Raw genomic sequence first — 20,261 nt, 5'->3', positions numbered from 1 at the left:
TGCAGTCCCTCAGTCACACTAGCTGAACTGGAAGTGCTCAAAGGTCACATGTAGCCAGTGTAGGTACAGATGTTTCCATCATCCTAGAAAGTTCTACTGGCCAGCACTGTAGAAAGAAGTGGTCTCGTTCAGGCTTGTTCTGAAAATGCAGGGCCGCCTTTAGAGTTTTTGATGGGATCTCTCTGTCTTCCTTCCTCAAGCTTAAAAGGGTCAGGATTTTGTTCCACCGTTAAAACGAGTACACTTTTGATTTGGAAAGACAGCTTTTTGGAGGACGCTTCTCAGTCAGCTAAATGTGTCCTCCACATAGTTGTGTAAAACACAGTGCGTGGTTAGCACCACAGTCACACTGAGAAAACATTTATTGTCATATAGTGAGCATTTTTTGAGAATGAGCAAGTTTTATGTTTTATTTAAAATTTACACGCCATATTAATTGTCCCTCCTTTGAGGGCCAGGATGAAGCATTGGGAAGTTGCTTTTTTCCCTTTGGTTGTCACTAAGTCTTTGAATTCCCAAGTTGTGTGTTCAAAGGTAAATTTAGTAAGTTGTTGCTGTTGACCCTTGACAGTTATGAACATCTGTTTCAAATTTAAAATCCTGAGATAAGAACTGAGGGAAAAAGTCAAATGTTATAAATTTATTTGGGACATCTATTGCCACCTCTTTGGAAGCCTTTGAAAATTCAAGCAAAATCAATACACATACATCTTTTTTTTACTTTCAATAAATAATATCTTTGAGTATATGTATATAGAGATAGATATATTTAATTAATGAGTCATTTAGCAGTGTTTTTAAGTTTTATACTGCATTAATTCCAACACAGCTCTTTCCAGATTGATAGGATGCAAATGAGGTAAGAATTAAGGCAAACCTAAAAGGCATGCAAATTTCGTACATTTATATTCACTGATAATACAAGCTCTTGTGTGTGGACCACACAGAGGAGTCAAGGGCCCCTCTGTGTGTCCAGTACTATTTTACAGGAGAATGGTGACACAGCTTATAATTCAGTTACATTACCGTGAGGGTTTCAGTGCTACTAACATTATGTAATCAAGGAGACACGAGCATTAGCAAAACATGAACAAGAAATCATACAACTCTTTGCAGCACATTTCTGCCCAGGCTTTGGAGGAGGAAGGTTTTTTTTTTTTTTTTTTAATGAAATGATATCACACATATCACATTGTGGCAGGTTGTTTGTTTTATAATATATGCTTTTAAAATTCATTAGCAAATGACATTCTCATGCACACAAGTGTTTCAAACACAAGAAGCAAGTCCATTTATAGGTAGTCCAAGCAACATTTTTGTGTGTGTGTGTGTGTGTGTGTGTGTGTGTGTGTGTGTGTGTCAATAGCTGCAGACTGAACGGAACATTGAGACTTTTGTGAAGTCCATAGTGTTGTATCTCTGCTCATTTCTGAATGTCGCACTGCAGAAGTAATACGATGGAAGGGTCGCTCTTTGCAGCTTCTTTGAATTCATCCAGTGTAATCTGGTCGTCTTTGTTCTTATCCATCTTGCTGAAAATCTTGTCTACTCGCTGCTCAGGCGTGAGGCCATCCTCATTCATTTTCATCATGATCACGGTGCCCACCATTTTGTAGATAGCCTTGGGAAAACAGGAAACAGACCATAAAGTTCTCCTATGATAGGGTAAAGAATCTAAATTTACTTCAGAGGACTCCTTAAATGGTTTTAAGTAAGATAGTGGTGTAATCAAACCTGTGTGAGTCTCATGACCAATTGGATAGAGAAGAATTTCATGTGATTCCCAGGTTTCTGACTGGAGGAAGTGATTACGAAGGGTAGTGGTGAGATCAAGAATAATGGATTAGGCACAGGTTCAGGAAGGAAAATGATGAGCTCAGTTTTTTTTGTTTGTTTTTTGTTTGTTTTTTGCGGTACGTGGGCCTCGCACTGTTGTGGCCTCTCCCGTTGCGGAGCACAGGCTCCGGACGCGCAGGCTCAGCGGCCGTGGCTCACGGGCCCAGCCGCTCCGCGGCACGTGGGATCCTCCCGGACCGGGGCACCAACCCGTGTCCCCTGCATCGGCAGGCGGACTCTCAACCACTGCGCCACCAGGGAAGCCCCGAGCTCAGTTTTAAACATTCTGAGTTTGAGGTCAGATGACAGGCAACAAGCTCTACTCCTTGGAGATTTAGGAAAAGATGAAGTGTGGTCCCAATTTACAATCTTTTTTGTGTGTGTGTGGTATGCGGGCCTCTCACTGTTGTGGCCTCTCCCCTTGTGGAGCACAGGCTCCGGACGCGCAGGCTCAGCGGCCGTGGCTCACGGGCCCGGCTGCTCCGCGGCATGTGGGATCTTCCCGGACCGGGGCACGAACCCGTGGCCCCTGCATCGGCAGGCGGACTCTCAACCACTGCACCACCAGGGAAGCCCCGAATTTACAATCTTTTAGAAAGCAAGCAAGGTGGACCAGTAAAATTTAGCCCTGAAAGAAGTTAGTTTAGGGGGATCTGTGAATCAGGGACTCTGTTCATAAGTCAAAGAACAGAGTAGGAAGATTCCATCGTCCAGTTCAATTAATTGTGCACAATTAATTCTCAAAATGGGAATTAAATGTAGAAAAGAGTTTCTTTCTTAGGAAAGTGCCTTAAAAAAATAAATGCTCATCTACACAAAGACTTGCAGGGGAATATTCATAGCAGCTTTTTAAATAATGGCCCCAAAGTGAAAACAGCACAAATGCTCATCAACTGGTAAACAGATAAACAAAATATGACATATCTGTAAAACTGAATACTATTTTAGCAACAAAAAGGAATGAAATACTGATACATGCTATAACATAGATAAACCTCAAAAAAAAAAAAAGCCAGATATAAAAGGCCAAACATATATTGTACAATTCCATTTATATGAAATGTCTGGAAAGACAAATCAATAGAGACAAAATAGAAGGGTAGTTTCCAGAGTCTGGGGGTACCAACAGGCATGAGGGACCTTATTGAGAGAATTAAAATGTTCTAAAGTTGGATTACGGTGATGGCTGCATACTTAGGTAAGTTTACTAAAAATCATTGAATTGTAAAGCTAAAATGGGTGAAGTTATGGCCTGTTAATTATAACTCAATAAAGTTTTAAAGAATGCCAATTAGAAAGAGTAAACCGTAACAAGAGTTTCATTGAACAAGTAAGATGTCTATTGAGATAAAATATATTTTGTTTGCTCATTTTTGTAATTAGAGTGTGTTGATTTACGGTAGAAAATTTGAGTTTAAAAGAAGCAGACTATTAGGACTTCCCTGGTGGGCCAATGGTTAAGATTCTGTGCTCCCAGTGCAGGGGGCACAGGTTTGATCCCTGGTTGGGGAACTAAGATCCCTCATGCAGCATGGTGCAACCAAAAAAAGAAAAAAGAATCAGAGTATTGAAATTTCATTTGAGGGACAATTGGTAGAGGGGGTCCTGATTAACCTAGAAGTCTGAGTGGTATGTGAGGGAAAAGCAGACATGCCTGGACTTTAAAAAAGAGACAGATGGGTCATCCGCATGCAAGCTGCTACTCTCACTCTGTCCTCTGAAGGGTGAAAAGAAAAGGGCTTAAAGGAGCAATGGGTAGAAAGGCTGTTAGCAAGACAAATGCACCATTGATGAAGACACGGCAAAAAGAAATGTAAATCCAAAAAGTCCACCCTGGACCACATCTAACAACTCTGAACATGGCCAGTTCTCATTAATTGTATCCAAGATGCAGCCCTGCAATTGGGATCATGAACATGACAACCAGGAAATGATGTTCCAGATGCAGACTCACACTTCACACCAACCTAGGCCAAGGGCATGTCAGGCTCAGAACTAAATGTGAACGTGTTCCCTGACAAATGTAAGGAATCCCTGTAGGCTCATATGCTTCATGGGGTACTCCGGCATGCAATGAAATATGTAGCACTGTCTACTCTGAAAAAAAAGGATGTGTTACCACAGGTGCTTTCCCAGGAAGAAATAACCGTCTCAGGTACTCTCTTATTCAACCAAAACTTGTGGACCCATTAGGCCTGTGCCCAACACTGCAGGGCAGATGCACTGTCCTTCATTGGGGTTACGTGGCCCTTGCTGGGCTCTCCTCGCACTGACCCTCCCCCATCACAGCACCTGCCTCACTCTGCTGTCATTGCCTGATCACTCTGCTGTCATTGCCTGATCACTTGTGTGGACACAGATCCTTGGGTCAGTGAGCTCCTCCAGGGTGGGCACTTGTGCCTCTTCACGTCTGTCTCCCCTCCACCTTGCAGGAGGTTGGCACCTGCAGAAAAGCTGACTACAGGCTACAGGAGCCTAGAGGGTGGTGGGCAACTCTGGGCTGAAGTGGGCCAAGAAGCCTTCTTGGACATGGCAAGATAACCTAGACCTTGAAGTGTGAGAGGATTTGGATGGGCCCAGAGCCCTGAAGGACATTCCAGGGGAAAAGCATGGTAGAAGCAAAAGTGGCCAGCTGTGCGTGTGCAAGAGTGAGGGGCCCCGGATGGATGGTGAGGCCTGAGAAGACATGCAGGCAAACAGACGTTGGCTGGACCAGCTGTCTGTGCCTGGCACAGAGGACCTGCTCTGTAAAGCCTTTTGATCAAATGAATGAGCAGCTCCTGAAGCAGAGATGCTGTAAAGACTGTAAACACTGTAACAGCTCCTGAAGCAGAGATGCTGTAAAGACTGTAACAGTTATTGATACATTGGTTCTGGAAAGGTAGCTCAGCAAAAAGGAAGCTAGAGGCCAGAAAGGGTGCCAGGGTGCAGGTGCAAAGGGCCAGAAGTTGATGAAAATACCGGAGATGGAGAAGGGGAGCCACATGCAGAGGGAACATGAAGGTGACACGGCTGATTAGAAGGAAAGAAGCTGAGAGTTGAGGCGAATGGTATTTCCAAGGGAGACAGAGCCTCGAGAGCTAACTGCCGGTTACTGAGCATTTCCTACATGAGAGGAAGTGTGCCATGTGCTTAATCGTTACCACAGACTTGGGGGGTAGGTTTTATTACCTTTATTTTTTCACGAGGACACTGAGGCTCTGGTGCCCTCAAAGCCCTATAGTCAGGAAAGCAGCAACGCCAGGCCTGACCCTTGCTGCTGTTGGGTTTTCCAGTTTACTTGGGAAGGTAAGTGGGTACCAAAGGGAGAAAAGGGACGAAAGATGCCAAGGGAGGGTGGGTAAGTGGAAGGCAGGGCTCCAGAGGCCACAGCAGGAGCGAACTGTGCTGGGGAGCCACCCCAGGGGAGGAGTGTGAGTGTAGCATGGTGGGCATCTGGGGATTTGGTCACTTGGGTTTTGGCTACTGTTTCTTCCCATCAGCCCCCAGTTTTCATTTGGGGATCCACCCTCCCTGAATCTCAGCTCTGTGGTCTGGACGGGGCCTCACCCCAGCTCCAGGATGGGACACTTGGCTCTGGCCTGCGGCAAGTGGTCCATTTCCCCCCTTGGGTCACACAGGTGGACACACATGCTAAGACAGTCAGTCAGTGAAAAGGCACTGATTCATTCATCAGTAATTGAGTGCCCACCAGGCTCCAGGACTGTTCTAGGTTCTAGGGATACAGCAGTGAGTGAGCAGAGTCCTCTCTTTACAGTGCTTGTGTTCTACCATATGAGGTTATTTGGGGCAGTGATAAACGCTGTGACAAAAAATCATGTTGGTAAGAGGTTAGATGGCCCTGGGGTGGGGCATGGGCACTCTTTGGGGAGGGGAACGCAGGGAGGAAGGCCTGCTGGGAGGTGAGATGAGGGCACAGCCCTGAGTGTAGTGAGGGGCCCGGGGAACGGCCCTGGGCAGAGAGAGAGGACATCAAGGCCCTCACGTGAGGCTGTGTTCTGGGAAAACCAGGAAAGCCCAGGCATCTCGAGCACGGTGTGTAGGGAGGAGTGTGGAAGATTAAGGTCAGAGCAGTGGGCAGGGGGGGTCCTGGGATGTCTGCACAGGCAACTGAGAAAGATGCCTGTTCCCATGGAATGATGGGAACCTGGGGGCCGTGGGCAGGTTCTTGTGCCGTTGGAGGAATGGGCAGTGGAGGGAGCTGGTCTGAGTCAGAGGGCGGCGTCCAGAAGGGCAGAGCTAACACAAGGGCTGGAGAAACTGAGTCCTGATACCATCCTTTGCACCCACTAGGCTTACGTTTATGGGAGATGTCACACTGTGAGCATGGCTGGTTGAAATGGCGATTGACAGCCAGGACCCAGCAGCTTGGACCTGTGACATTTCCCAGCGCCTCGACGGAGCAAGGGAACAGGGACGGAGAAGTCAAGGCCTGGCAGGGCTCCTGGCTGGGGGGTGGAAGGGAGCTGCCGTAGGGCTGTGCCCCAGGGAGCCTTTTCCCAGGAGTCTGCCTGCCGTGCCCACAGCAGCCCCGGTCCTGACCACACCCCAGGGGCCGCTGCCTCACCTCAATGATCTCCAGCATCTCCACGCGGGTAATCTTGCCGTCACCATCCAGGTCGTACATGTTGAAGGCCCAGTTCAGCTTCTGCTCAAAGCTGCCCCTGGAGGTGATGGACAGGGCGCAGATGAACTCTCGGAAATCGATGGTGCCATCCCCGTTCTTGTCGAAGGTTCGGAAGGCGTGCTGGGCGAACTTGGAGGCGTCTCCATATGGGAAGAACTACAGAGCAAAACACACAAGGTCAGGTGTCGGGAGGGGACGAATCACAGGCCCCCGAGTCAAAGACCACCGCTCGCTTGCTTTCTGCTCACAGCCCAGGCTCCCCCAGCCGCCCAGACAGGGTTTGGCCCAGCGCGCAAAGCCAAGGGCTGGCCCAGGGAGGCCATCTGCCCGGGTGTCCTCTCTCCCAGGCCCCTCGCTCTCTCCTGTGGGTGAGGCTGCGGACACTTCTGGGTTGGCGGGGCCTGGATTGGGGCCGCTAGGATTCCACATCTGCGGCTTCGGAGCCGACTTCTCTCCCGCACGGGGTGGTGCTACCTGGATTTCCACGTGCCTCTGGGTGTGACAATCCAGGTCCACCGTGGGCGGGGCCCGAGCGACATGACCCTGACCTGCGGCCAGCGGCTCCCCCGTCCCCAGCCCTCAACGGTCTCCCTGGGTGAGGGTCCAGGGTTTGACTTCTTACGGGCACTTTTCTTTTTTGGCAGATCATTTAAGAGCCCCTAAAAATAGAACATGACTGGGCTTATTTCTGAGAGGCATAAAGAGGTGACTTCTCAGAGCCGATGGGGAACTGTAGGAGACCGAGGATGGGCACAGGAAGGGGAGGGGGGACAGACCCCACAGGTGGTGAGGACACAGAGCCCAAGGCCGTGGCCCCGGCCGCGGGCCTGGGCCGGTGACACACAGCAGGGATCCCGGTCTGATACCTGACCTTCTGCCCCAGCAAAGCTAAAGGACATTCTCCAGGTGGAGTGCAGGAAACCAGCGAATACCCCTCACCCCATCCCCAAAACCAAACCAAAGCACACCACATGGTGTTTTAAAGCAGAGAAGGTGTGTATTGTTTCTGGACGAATAAATCCCGCAAATACAAAATCCAAAGCGGATTCCTGAGGATGCCACTGGTGCTTCTGTTCCTGCGTAGGTGTTGCCACTTGCTAAGCGGGCCTGGCTGGCCACACACAGACGGCCGGCATCGTGCCCACTCTGGGCTGTGTCCTCGTTCTCGCTGTACATCCTGACCTGGGGCTTGCTGAGCTCGGCTGCCCACTCCTCCTACATTGAGAAGCACACCGGACAATAGAAAATTTCCCTCCAGAAGCAAAATAAACATTTCATGTCGGGAGCCAACACAGGTGGGCCAAGCACAAGGCAAGTGTTCCGGGGAGGAGCTGACTTCGGCCTGTACTTCAGTCGCTCCCACTTCCAGATGCCAGGATCTGTTCTGGCTGCTGTTGCTGTGGGAGAAACCACCCCAGAACTTAGTGGCTTGAAACTGCACGAATCATTTTCTTAATCTCAGAAAGTAAAAATCTGACAGTCTCTTCTAATCAAAGAATTTATTCTATGACTACGAGCTTCACGTACTCTGAGCTGTCCTTTCCTCGTAACTCTTAGGACGCCAAATGTGTGTGGGTTTTTTAGGTTTGTTTTATTTTTTTCCCCTCACAACAACCAATTTTCCAACTGGCCGGACACCAGCTGGGTGTCCTACAGTTCAATTCAATTCTGACCCAAACTGCCTGGAGTTACAGCAGACCCCAGAGGGTAAGGGTTCAGTCCCACAAGACTGCGCCCCCCTTCAACACCAGTCACAAGTCCCAGGTTGCCACCTGTTCCTCTGAGAGGCCTGCTACGAAGTTGGAGGATTCCCACAGCCCCTCCTCAGGTTGGATGATTGGCTAGAACGACTCCTTATTTACTACTAAATTCTGGAAGGCACTTTATTTACTACTACCAGTTTGTTATAAGGTTACAACCCAACGGAGGAGATGCATAGAGCAAGGTGTGGGCATGGGGGTGTGTGGAGCTTCCGTGCCCTCTCTGGTTGCACCGCCCTCCCAGCCCTTGGATGCGTCCCCCAGCCCCGTAATTTGAGGGGTTTTATTGCAGTTCCATTATGTAGGCATAATTGATTAAATCATTGGCCATTGGTGATTGAACTCAACCTCCAGACCCCTTCTCCCCGGAGGTCGGGGTTGGAGCTCAAAGTTCCAATTCTCTAATCTGCCGTCGTCTTTCTGGGACCAGCCCCCCTCCCAACCCTGCCCCAGTCCTGAAGCTAGGGGTCCCCCAGCCACCAGTTATCTCATTAACATACAAAAGACACTGTTATCACTCCAGAGATTCCAAGAGTCTTAGAAGCTTTTGTGTCAGGAACCGGGGAGTAAGACCAAATAAGTATTTCTTATTCTCTCTCAATATCATATGTGCCCTGTGCATGAGTGGTCTTCATCTCTCTCTAGGGGTGTGCTGTTTGCTGTTGTGTCACCTGCTTCACGTTCAGTGGTCTTGGGCGGAGCGGGTACCTGTGAAATAGCCCAAGAACAGAGCAGAGTGAGCCCCCTGGTGGATTCCCAAGTCTCCTTAGGGATGTTTATCCATCAGCCTTTCTACACGCAATGACATGAGGCCACTGGGTATAATTTTTCTCCATCCATGTAGGTGTCTGGCGATGTAATCCTTTACCCATCTCATACCTCACAGCAGACTTTTAAGTTAAGGGCTATCTGACAGTTTTATCTAAAAATAACTGGGCACCTTAGGTCAGTATATTAAAAATTAATTTAGATCAGGAAGGCCTTGAGAAAAAAATCGATTGTAAATTTTGAGCTATAAAAGTTACATGTGCCTTGCCGAAGGTCTATTTACTGACTTTTATAGCCAACATGTTTACTTTGGAAGAACTGAGTGTGTGATCAAGAGCCCTCAGATACCTGGAGGGGTTATTTCCTTTAGAAAATTCATCCTATCATGTTCCGAGTACTTCAAGTTTTTCTAATCAGGGGAATGATCCTTCTTTTGATGAAATAATTCAACTCTGGACGGATCATCACAGAAGAATGAAGCCATACTCCCTTCAGTCTCTGTAGGAAGAAATCAGGGTCTTGAACTCCTCATATTCACTTCTCTTGGAGGAAAATAGTGCCTGAGAAGTACAAGAATTTGGGGGGTATTGTTGCTTGCGGGGTGTTTTGTTTTCTTTTTAAAATTCAATGTATTTTGCTTCAGCTCCTGCATTAAATATTGGTGTGGAAATAAGTTTTGGTGGTCTTAATAATCTAAACCTTTTAATACAATAGAAAAAAAGAATGGTGAGGTTGAAAAATTTTAATATATATAATTATATATATTTCACGTACATCTTTGTAGTTCAGGCTGCTATAAAAAACTATCACAGGGCTTCCCTGGTGGCGCAGTGATTGAGACTCCGCCTGCCGATACAGGGGACACGGGTTCGTGCCCCGGTCCAGGAAGATCCCACATGCCACGGAGAGGCTGGGCCCGTGAGCCATGGCCGCTGAGCCTGCGCGTCCGGAGCCTGTGCTCCGCAACGGGAGAGGCCACAACAGTGAGACGCCCGCGTACCGCAAGAAAAACACAAAAAACAAAAAACAAAAAACTATCACAGACTGGATAGCTAATAAACAACAGACATTTATTTCTTATAGTTCTGGAGGCTAGAAGTCCAAGATCAGGGTGCCAGCACGGTCGGGTACTGGTGAGGGCCCTCTTCTTCATTGCAGACTGTTGACCTCTTGCTGTGTCCTCACATGGTGGAAGGGGCAAGGGCACTCTGTGGGGTTTCTTTTATAAGGGCACTAATCTCATTCATGAGGGCTCCACCCTCATGATCTAAGCACCTCCCAAAGGCCCTACCTCCTAATACCATCATTTTGGGTATTAAGTTTCAACATAATGGATTTTGGGGACACACATTCAGCCCATAGCAACTTGTTTGAAAGAAAATAAATTTAGTTATGAAAATTTTCAGAAACTGTATTAGATAATCTAACATAGCTAATCTTCAGTAAATTTCAAGCCTCTCTTTTATGCCTATGTATACACGCACACAGAGTTTTTCTACTTTTGGTCAAAAATGTTATATCAAGTGTATCCTATATTTCCATTAAAAGGAAAAGAAATCTTCATCTGGGAAGCAGCTGCAAATGGTCAATTAATGCCCACTGATGTGAATCCAGGCCCCAAGCCAGGAACGCTTCTGACCCCAGAAGCTGTGTGGTATGGTTCCTGGAGAAATCCTTTGGGGTTTGGCACCTGTGGGGCAGCCTGTCCGCCTGAGGGTGTCCAAGAGAAGGCTCCTCTCTGAAGGGCAGGGTTTGGGAGTGGAGCAGCGTCTGCTCCAGGTTCTGGCCAGCAGAGCCCTAGGCTTAATTCTGGGGTGTCAGTGAGCTGGCCAGTCCCCCAGGCTCCCTGGCTGGGGGTGAGGGGTGGCTGGGCCAGTGCCTTGGAGGCAGTCTTCCCAGGTCTCCCTACAGCCTGCTTTCTCAGGTCCTGTCCTTGCCCCTGTGCAGCCCACAGCTCTTTTGCTCTGACACTTGGGGGGCTCAGAGCCTAATAGCAGAAGGTGGGGCCAGAAAGTAGACCCTCTGTCCCTGGTGAATTCTGGCCCTGCTGATGAGACCCTGACCCCGAGGCCACACAGTGATGTGTCCCCGTCCTACCACAGACACAATCCTGTGCTCTGGTTACGCTCTGAGGGAACGGATTCTAGAGGCGGCTGGCCTCGGGTGGGACCAGGACCCAGCTACAAGGTGTAGCATGATGTCTGTAGGAAAATGTCACCCTGGTGCTGAAAACCAACTCACAGGTGAATTTTAGGGGCCTGTCCTGTTTCTTTTTTTTTCCTTTTCTAAATTTTGCCTAAGTATAGGCATTTTCTTTCTTTTCTTTTTTTTTTAATATTTATTTATTTCTTTGGCTGTGTCAGGTCTTAGTTGTGGCACGCGGGATCTCCATTGCAGCACGAGGGATCTTTCATTGCAGCATGTGCGATCTTCATTGCGGCATGCGGGAACTTTCATTGCAGCATGTGGGCTCTCTAGTTGTGGCTTAGTTGCCCCACAGCACGTGGGATCTTAGTTCCCCGACCAGGGTTCGAACCGGCATCCCCTGCATTGGAAGGCGGATTCTTAACCACTGGACCACCAGGGGAGTCCCCCTGCCCTGTTTCTAACTGGGGCAGGATCACCTGTTTGTGGAAGGCAGATGGAATTACCCGCGGATCATAAGTGCCCTGTGCTTTCCTGTCTCTTGTCTTTGCCCACACGGTGCCCTTTGCCTGTCGGATGCTGCTCAGTTCTATCTCCTCCCCATGATCTGAAGTGAAGCCCGGATGCCACCTCCTGTGCGGCCCTTCTCTGCAAACGCAGCCTGATGTCAACACCTCTCTCCTTGCATCCGAGTTATCTTTGTATGTGCGGCTTTCCTCTGCTGGACCTCACATTCCTTGCTTCGCTCAGCTCCGTGTTCTCTGCACAATCTTTGTCAACCAAGTGAAGGAGCCTTTGCTTGCAGAAACCGGCAAAGCCTGCAGTGGGAGGTTCCTCCGAAGATGAGAACCTTGGAAACGAGGACAAAGAAGTTGAGAAAAGGCCAACCCCGTGAGGTCTCCTGGTTCTGCCGTGTTCAAGCCCACATTCGGGCCAAGACTGGTAGAGAACAAGGAACCCACAGCCCTCCTGCCCCATCCCGAGAGAGGAAGTGGAACAAGGCTTTCTAGTTGGGCTCTAGGGACAGGGCTTCTCAGCAGATTTGCAGGGGAGGTCTGGCGTGGCAGAGGGCTGGTGTGCATGCCGGCTCCCTCCTGCTGGCTGACAAGCAGGACAAGGGTGCCCTTGTCCCATGGCATTCCCTGGACTGACTTCTGGAAGTTTCTGAGATAATTCCTCTGGGCTGCACATGCTTCTTTCCTGTTGACTCCCCCTCCCCAGGATGCCTGGAAATGAGGGCTGCCAGCTGTACCTGCCATCAGTCGTGGGGAGCTGGGGCAAAGCAGGGCTGCACCCCTGCCTCTTCTTCCTGGAGGGGGTGGAGGGAGAGGTTTCCAGGACCCTCCACTCAGACTCTCAGCAGAACCCAGTCAGGGGGGCACAGCCTGATGGTGGGGGTCGTCTGCCTGCAGAGCTGGGTCACGGGCAAGCTCCCTGCGCCCACTCTGGCCCCGCTGAGGATCTGGCCTCAGAGTTCCCATGGACCGCCTCCTTCGTCTCTCATTCAGTGAGTCCCCTGCAGCAAGGGCCCAGCGGCTCTGCTTCTCTCCACATCCCCTCTTCCCGCCCACTTTCCAGTGGGAAGATCCACAGAGGTAAGCCCTGCTCTCCCTTCTGCCTCGGCCAGAGCCCGCACGCCCCCCGTTGATTCTGACCACAGTCTCCCAACTCCTCCCGCCTCTGGTCTCCGGGTCCGATACCCAGGCCACACTGAACTTCCTGCAGTGTGGCTCTGATTGTGTCATTTCTCTTCACATGAACACTCAGTGGAATTAAGTGCAAGCTCCTTTGCTTGCCATTCAAGGGCTTCCATACCTGACCCGATGATACGTGCCTTAAACATTGCATGTCCCGCTCCCCTCTGCTTTTGACCTCAGCCCTTGGAGGCTCTTTTGGCAGACGCTGAATTCAAACTTCTCACCCTGCTGTATGTGTGGCGCTTAGCGATTGCCCCAACCTGCAGGCATGTCTCTCTTGTTCTGTTCCTCTGCCTTATGCCCCTGAGCCGCAGCTATCTTCCTAGGTGTCACCAAACCTGCTCTTTGCTGTCATACTTCATAAGCCTTCCCTCTCTCACCCGTCTCACCTTGGCCCATCAAGAAATCCCACCTTTACTTTACGTCCAGCTCAAATGCTCCAACTCCATGCAACCTTCGTGGCTGGACGGAATCTCTCCCTCTGCTTGGTTTGTGTATCACTTATTTCTAGATGAATGTTTCCAAACCCTCTGCCTTAGACCATAGTAAGTTCTGGTCCTGCCTGTGTCCCTCCTGGCCTGTGAGTTCTGTGTGAACAGAGGCAGTTGGTTCATCTCTGCTGCCCCACAGCTCTTTGCCTGGAGCCTCTCAGGGAGAAGCTCCAGAAATTCCCGATGAGTACAGGGTCTGTGGTCTTGTGTTTGTCATTGTGTCTTTGTACTTGTTGTTGTGTCACTTCTTTTAGCAGCTCACTTTCATCTGTGAAATGGGAATGCTGTGTTAACTAAACGCATTCTTGCTCCTGTGAGGGAAGAGAAGGGTTTTCACTACAGCTGAATGGTAATGAAACATAGTTTAAAAGTCCTCATTACAGTGTCAACTCTCCCATCCCCAGAATTCTCTATCCCCCTTCACTGCTTTATTTTTCTCCGAAAAGCTGACTACCATACAACATATTTTAATTACTTATTCATTGTCTTTCTTCCTCCATGAGAAATGTAAACTCCATGAGAACAGAGAGCCTTGGCTGCTATGCTATTTTGTTCCCTGCCTAATCCACACATAGCAGGTACTCGATAATTACTTAGTGAATGAAGGAGTGAACTAATTTCTTTATGAGGCTGTCCTGTAATAGGGAAGAACAAATCTGACTCCATACTGGATCTGTTTCTTTTACTTTAACTTTTGTATTCTATTGCTTTTGCTAACAGTTAAGAATGTTGCCTATAGCCTGAAATATACAGAACAGCCCCTTCTCAAGGCTCTGACCTTTAAGGGTATAACACTTTTCCATTCATATAAAGATAAAAAGTTGCAGAACAGAGAATAACATTTGTCTTCTTGGAAGTTTTCAGGAACATCACGACCAGACCTGACCTACCTGGACAGCTGCAAAAACAAAGGATTCTGACACCAAGACAATCAACCACACCCCTCCCCTTTTAGTATAAAAGAAGGCTGAGTTCTAACTTGGGGAAGATGGTTCTTTGGGATGCCAGTCCACCATGTTCTCCATCTGCTGGCTTTCCAAATTAAGTCACTATTCCTTGCCTTAACAACTCATCTCTAGATTTGTTGGCCTGTTGTGTGGCGAGCAGTATGAGCTTGGACTCGGCAACAGTCCTTCCTAAGGAAATACTGCATAGTCTTGTGATCAGTTACACCTTCAGCATCTCCTAAAATCCTCAAGGCAACCCAAGGGGATGGTTTGGTTGCCCTTTCTTTTACTTAGTAACAGAGAAGCAGGTTTTTAGGACAGACGTTTAACACCATCTGTCATACCTATTTATTTAAGGGATTATTTATTTAGTATCTATTATTGAACTGTGAATCCCCAGAACACAAACCTATTTGCTCACGTTGTATTCACTACACACAGCACAGGTCCTGCAAACAGCAGGTGCTGCCTACTACCTTGTCCGTGTCAGCTGGAAGGTAACCAGGCGACCAAACACTGCTGCTAAAAACTGTTACCGCCAAGTGGACATTTATTATAACCTAGCCAGCTCTGTTCAACAGAACTTCTCGCGATGATGGCAATATTCTAAGAGCCACGCTGTCCAAAATGACAGCCACTGCCCATATGTGTCAACCACTGTGTCAGGTGCTGGGAATAAAATAGAAAAAAAGACACAGCATTGAGGACAGTGGGGAAGCAACCCCAGAAATATTACTAGAGTGCCTGAAGAACTGAATATTTTAATGTCATTTAACTTACGTATCACTTTCTTTTTTTTAAAAAAAAAAACTAATTAATTAATTTACTTATTTTTGGCCGCACTGCACAGCATGCAGAATCTTAGTTCCCCAGCCAGGGATCGAACCTGCACCCCCTGCAGTGGAAGCACAGAGTCTTAACCACTGGACCACAAGGAAGTCCCTACATACTATTCATACTTTCAATAACGAATCGTGGCAAGGGGGCTTCTGTATTGACTAGTATGATCTATGCTATGTCGTTGGCCTTCACAATATTCCTGCCAAGCAGTTACCCGCCGCTCCATTTCATGGCCGAGGAAACGTGGACTCAGAAAAGGTCCAGCAAACTCTTAAATTCTCCTCCCACCGTGGCAACCTGTCGCCGTTTCGCAGAGGAGTGGTAAGAACTGTTCACGCTCTCCAGGGTTGGCTCAGTGTATCCACATCTGTGGATTCAACCCATTGCAGATTGAAATTTGAAACTTGATCCGTGGTTGGCTGAATCCACAGATGTGGAACCCGTAGCTATGGAGGGCTGACTGTACTAGGCCACTTTATATAAGGGATTTGAGCAACTGAGATTTTGGTATTGGTGGAGGTCCCGGGCCACTGAATACAGAACAGAAGGTAGAAAGTGAAAAACTTTCGTCGGCCTCATCATTTGTTGGAATACTTCCATGATTTCCAGGCAGCACTGGAATGAACTCACTTCTAATACTTCTAATGTGTGCTATTTCATTGAATCCTTATAACAAAACTTGCCATCGTAAGTTCCTTGTTGTGGACAAGGAAACAAGCTTGAAAGGTCAAGGCTTTTGCTCACGGTGCCTGGCTGGCTATGGGAGAGGCAGGATTTGAACGCAGATCTGTGTGGTCATTTCTGCTACATCTTTCTGTTTCTATTAATCAAGTATTAGCTGAGGAAATAAACCTAAGTTCACGTCTGATGAAACAAACAAATTTGCTGCATTATGTAATTCTTAGCTTCCATCGCCTCTAATGCTTGAAATCCTTGGCTGTGTGTATTTATGGCCACCTCCTGGCGGGGTGATGTACTACATGGAAATTACTAAAATGCCACTGAGGGATATTTTTCCTGATTCATTCATTCTTTTAACTCAACAAAGTTTTATTGAGCAGTTACCATGTGTCAAGCACTGTGTTAGGTGCTGAATAAAATAGAAAAAATGCAAAGAATGTTAAGGATAGTGGGGGAAATAGACACTAATCAATCAACTACATAAGTATAAAATTACACTACGATACAAGTGTATAGAGCCACAGACAAGAGTAATGGAGATGATCTTATGAGTTTGAAACTTAACAAAAATTTAGTGTGTGTGGTCCCCTTCCCCCACCTAATATTCAGGCGACTGATAATTCATTGCTGTTCATCATAGTTTAGGAAAGGTCTCAGAGTCTGAAACTTTCTGGGATTACACAAACCTACACTGTATCCCCCTGTATTCCACATCCTTACTCGGAACTGACAAATGTGCAGGAGAGGGAAACCCCAGGAAATGCTCGTGTACTTGTGTCTCTCCCCAGGGAGGCAATACGAGAATTTTCACAAATTAACCTGCCTGTTCCAAAGCCACAGCAGAGCTTTTCCTTACAGATAGTGAGCCAAAGCCCCACGTTTCCATCTTTTCAATAATCTACCCAGTTTGAATATTAAAAGGTTTGTTTCTTTACGAAATGGTGAATGACCCCAGACAACTCATGCTGAATATGCGTCTGTACCCCCAGGCCCTCCACCCGCAGTGCAGCACAGGTGGCTGCATTAAGAAATGGCCTCAAAACACTGTGCTTCCATCCCCCACTCCATCCCTCTGCACCATCTTTCTGCGTATAGTTCATCCTTCTAGAAGTTGTACTAAGTTCCGAGAAAACATTGTAACATTTCCCATGAATCCTTCTGCTCTCCCAGTGTCACTGGTGCCTGCCTCAGTTTGATGGAGAATGCAGGTCCCCTAGAAGTTCTCTGCCCAACCTTCAGGTTGGGGGAGCTTTCACAAGCATGGCCTTGCCCCACTGTGACGGCTGACGTGGCGGCGTCAGGAGGGAGTGGCTGCAAGACCGCCAAGGAGGACGGTCTCTCTCCAGCTCCCAGCTGATGCTGGGCAGCCCTCAGACCTCAGAATAGGTTTCTGCCCATTAGTCTGCCTGAAATAGGGCTCATGATGGGATCAAAGGACAGACCTCTCTGCTGCTCACTGTCGTGGAGAGGTCTGCCATCCAATCCCTCACAAGACACAGCCCCTTTTCCAATGTCCTCACTCAGGTCAATTCTGTTTTCCTTTGTTCTCAAATGTCAGAAGGCTATATTGTCTGGCTTAGGAACCCACCAACAGAATCCCCTCCCCAAGGGTGGAGTGGTAGTAGGGAAGAACAAATCTGGCTCCACACTGGGTCTGTTTCTTTAACTTTAACCTTTCTATTTTATTGCTTTTGTTTCAAGTTAATCATTAAAGGGATGTTGCCTATGGCTTAAAGTAACAGAATGGCCCACCTCCAGGAACCCTGCCTCCCTTGCCTGAGCATTAAGCTAAAATACCTTTGTTTAAGCTCACAGGAAACATCCTGACCAGGCCCACCTGTGACTGAATGCAGGAAAGAAGAAATTAACGCATCCCCTCTGGAGCCTGGTCTGGCTGCTACCAGGAAATATTTGCACCAACTTACCACCTTTTTTACTTTACTTCCTCACCTTCCCTTCTTTGTTCTATAAAGGAAACTAAGCATCCAAACGGAGCAAAATGGTTCTTTGGGACACTAGTCCAGCATCTTCTCGGTCTGCTGGCTTTCCGAATAAAGTCACTATTCCTTGTTCAACAATTCGTCTCTCGATGACTTGGCCTGTGGTGCAGTGAGCAGTATGAGCTTGGACTCGGTGACGGAGCCTTCTCTATTGCACCCCTGAAATATCACTACTCTGCTTCCAAGGTCATCTCCCCTCACCTCTGCTGGAATTAGCTAGAGGCCTCCTCTGGGTAGCCTGGCTCAGTCCCACCTTTCCAGGCCCTGCTACTAGAATTGTTGTTATCGGTTCATGAGAGCCTATCAGGGAGCGAGGCCCTAGGCAGGTCCTTTTCATGCGCTGCCTCAGAGGGTCCTTCAACACGTTTAGGACTTGAGGGCCATCGTTCTGCGTTACGTAACTGGCATAAGGTCATACCACTAAGTGGGGTGGGTGGCCTGGGACCAAACCCAGCTTGGTCTGCAGACACTGCCTCTCCTGCACCTGCCAAGTCTGCCTGGCCTTCAGCACCGAGATGGAGCTGCAATCCGCCTCCTGCACCAGGATCTGGAAAGGCTCTGCCCGTCGCACCCATCCTTCTGCTTCTTTCTCCCCACGTGTTCTTCCTGCTTTGTACTGTGATCACGGGAGCCTCAGTCTTTGTCATCAAGGCTGGGCCAGCTCACAACAGGCCCACAGGGAGCAGGCATCCACTATTAGGGACAAAGGAGGCAAACACCTGCCCCTCCTAGGGAGCATCCCCTCACCTCCAGGCAGCAGGAAAGGCTGGGCCAGGCGGGTGGGGCCCCTAGCTCTGGGGCAGGTGCCGCTGTGGAGGGAGAAGTGCCACAAGCCCGAGTCCGAGGATTGCAGTCAGCCTCCTGGACCTTGGCTATGGCTCAGTTCGGTGCTGATACTCTGTCTTCCCCCCAGGGCTGCAGGAGTGTGGTGTCCTTGAGACAAAGCAGGACCCACCTCGGGCTCACGAGAGGCAGAAGTGAGAGGTGAAGCAAGTTCTGTCTCATTCTGTGATATTAACTAAGTCAGTTAACCCATCTGAGCCTCAGTTTCCTCATCCACAAACCATGGCAATACTACTTGATACCTATCACATAGAACTGCCGTGAGATGCGGTGGGGACGGCACATGTGGAAGCCCTCTGAGGCTGCAAGGAGCTGGGCCCCTGGGGGTCGGAGGCTGCTTCCTCCCCTCCGTTTTCCCCTCAAGGCTGCCGAGATGCATCCCATCCCCTGATGCTCGCAGATGGCACCTGGGTGAGCCGGAGGTTAGCGGTGGCGTCTCAGCACACATGCCCAGGGCTACCGGTCAAGTGGGTGTCCTTGATGATTAATTTGGTATCTGATTTTGGCTTTAGGCTCATCACGCCCACAAGGCCTCACAAGTCCAGAGGGAACTTTTCACACCCAAGTTGGCTCATGTCCACTTCCCATAACTGCCAATAGCATCTAATTGTTCTCAGGACAAGAAACAAAATTATCCCCAAGCCTCCGTGTCCAGTTTCGGGTCCACTCCTCTGCCCTCCGGGCTTCTTTCACTACCTGGGACCTTGCTGGCCTCTCTACCACAGCTGTGGGACCTTTGCCATGTTTTTCTCTTTGTCTGGAATGCTCCTTTTCTGCCCCAGCCCAGTTAATCCTGTTCCTTCTTTAGACCTTGCTTCAATCTTCATGTTCAGAACGCCTTCTCTGAGCTGAGGTCGGAACCCCCCATTACACACGTGCACATCACCAAGTCTCGCCCTTGGTAACATTTATCATCATTGTGAAGAAATGTTCCTGGCATTGCTTGTGGATTATAAGCTAAATAGGGGCAGGGAATGGCCTGGTTTTGCCCATCGCTGTGATCCCTGGTGCCTAGTACAGGGCCAGGCACACAGGAGGTGTCAGATGAACACGTGACTCAGCACAGCAGGTCTTTTTCAAGCCTGAGGAGACAGCAGCAAATCTACCCAAAGACCAGTAAAAGGCTTGAAATGTGTTCCGAAGGTTGTCTTAAGTCAGCCATGCTAAAGAAGGCTCTCCATTTGGCCTTAAAACTTGTCATTCCCATTACTGCTTTAGCCGGTGATTCATGAGGGTATGAATCATCCCCAGAGCAGTCGATGCACTTGGTCATATGGATGGGAAAAGGAGAGCGAGATTTCCCCTTAATTAGAAACGGCGAACCCGAAAACTGTTTTCTGCCAAAGTATTCATTCAACAGATACTCCCAGAAGCCAGGTTAGTGCCAGGGTCTATGCTGAGCTCTGTGTGCGGGGGAGGGAGGGTGAGGAGGGGCAACGAGTAAAATACAAGACCCGGTCCCTGCCCTCAAGCAGATGTAACAAATCAAAGATAGATGCAGGGCTTCCCTGGTGGCGCAGTGGTTGAGAGTCCGCCTGCCAATGCAGGGGACACGGGTTCGTGCCCCGGTCCAGGAAGATCCCACATGCCGCAGAGCGGCTGGGCCCGTGAGCCACGGCTGCTGAG

General features: G+C 48.8%; 1 protein-coding gene across 3 annotated transcripts in view; it reads right to left on the bottom strand.

Moving 5' to 3' along the window:
- Window positions 1-347: 347 nt before the first annotated feature.
- Window positions 348-20,261, bottom strand: part of VSNL1 (visinin like 1) — a 104,747-nt gene continuing 84,833 nt past the window's right edge. The window contains exons 3-4 of one of the 3 annotated variants that reach the window (XM_007464458.1): window positions 6,404-6,619; window positions 348-1,621 (exon numbers count right to left, since the gene is read on the bottom strand). In XM_007464458.1, coding sequence (XP_007464520.1) covers window positions 1,424-1,621; window positions 6,404-6,619 — 414 coding nt within the window. In that variant the 3' untranslated portion in view covers window positions 348-1,423. The remainder of the gene's footprint in view (window positions 1,622-6,403; window positions 6,620-20,261) is intronic. The other 2 variants (XM_007464457.1, XM_007464459.1) reach the window with 2 other exon arrangements.

This window comes from Lipotes vexillifer, unplaced genomic scaffold (genome assembly GCF_000442215.2).
Source record: "Lipotes vexillifer unplaced genomic scaffold, Lipotes_vexillifer_v1.1 scaffold1109, whole genome shotgun sequence".
In the NCBI taxonomy this organism is placed as follows: domain Eukaryota; kingdom Metazoa; phylum Chordata; class Mammalia; order Artiodactyla; family Lipotidae; genus Lipotes; species Lipotes vexillifer.
The sequence above is the reverse complement of the archived record's forward strand: the minus strand, read 5'-3'. Positions and strand labels throughout refer to the sequence as shown.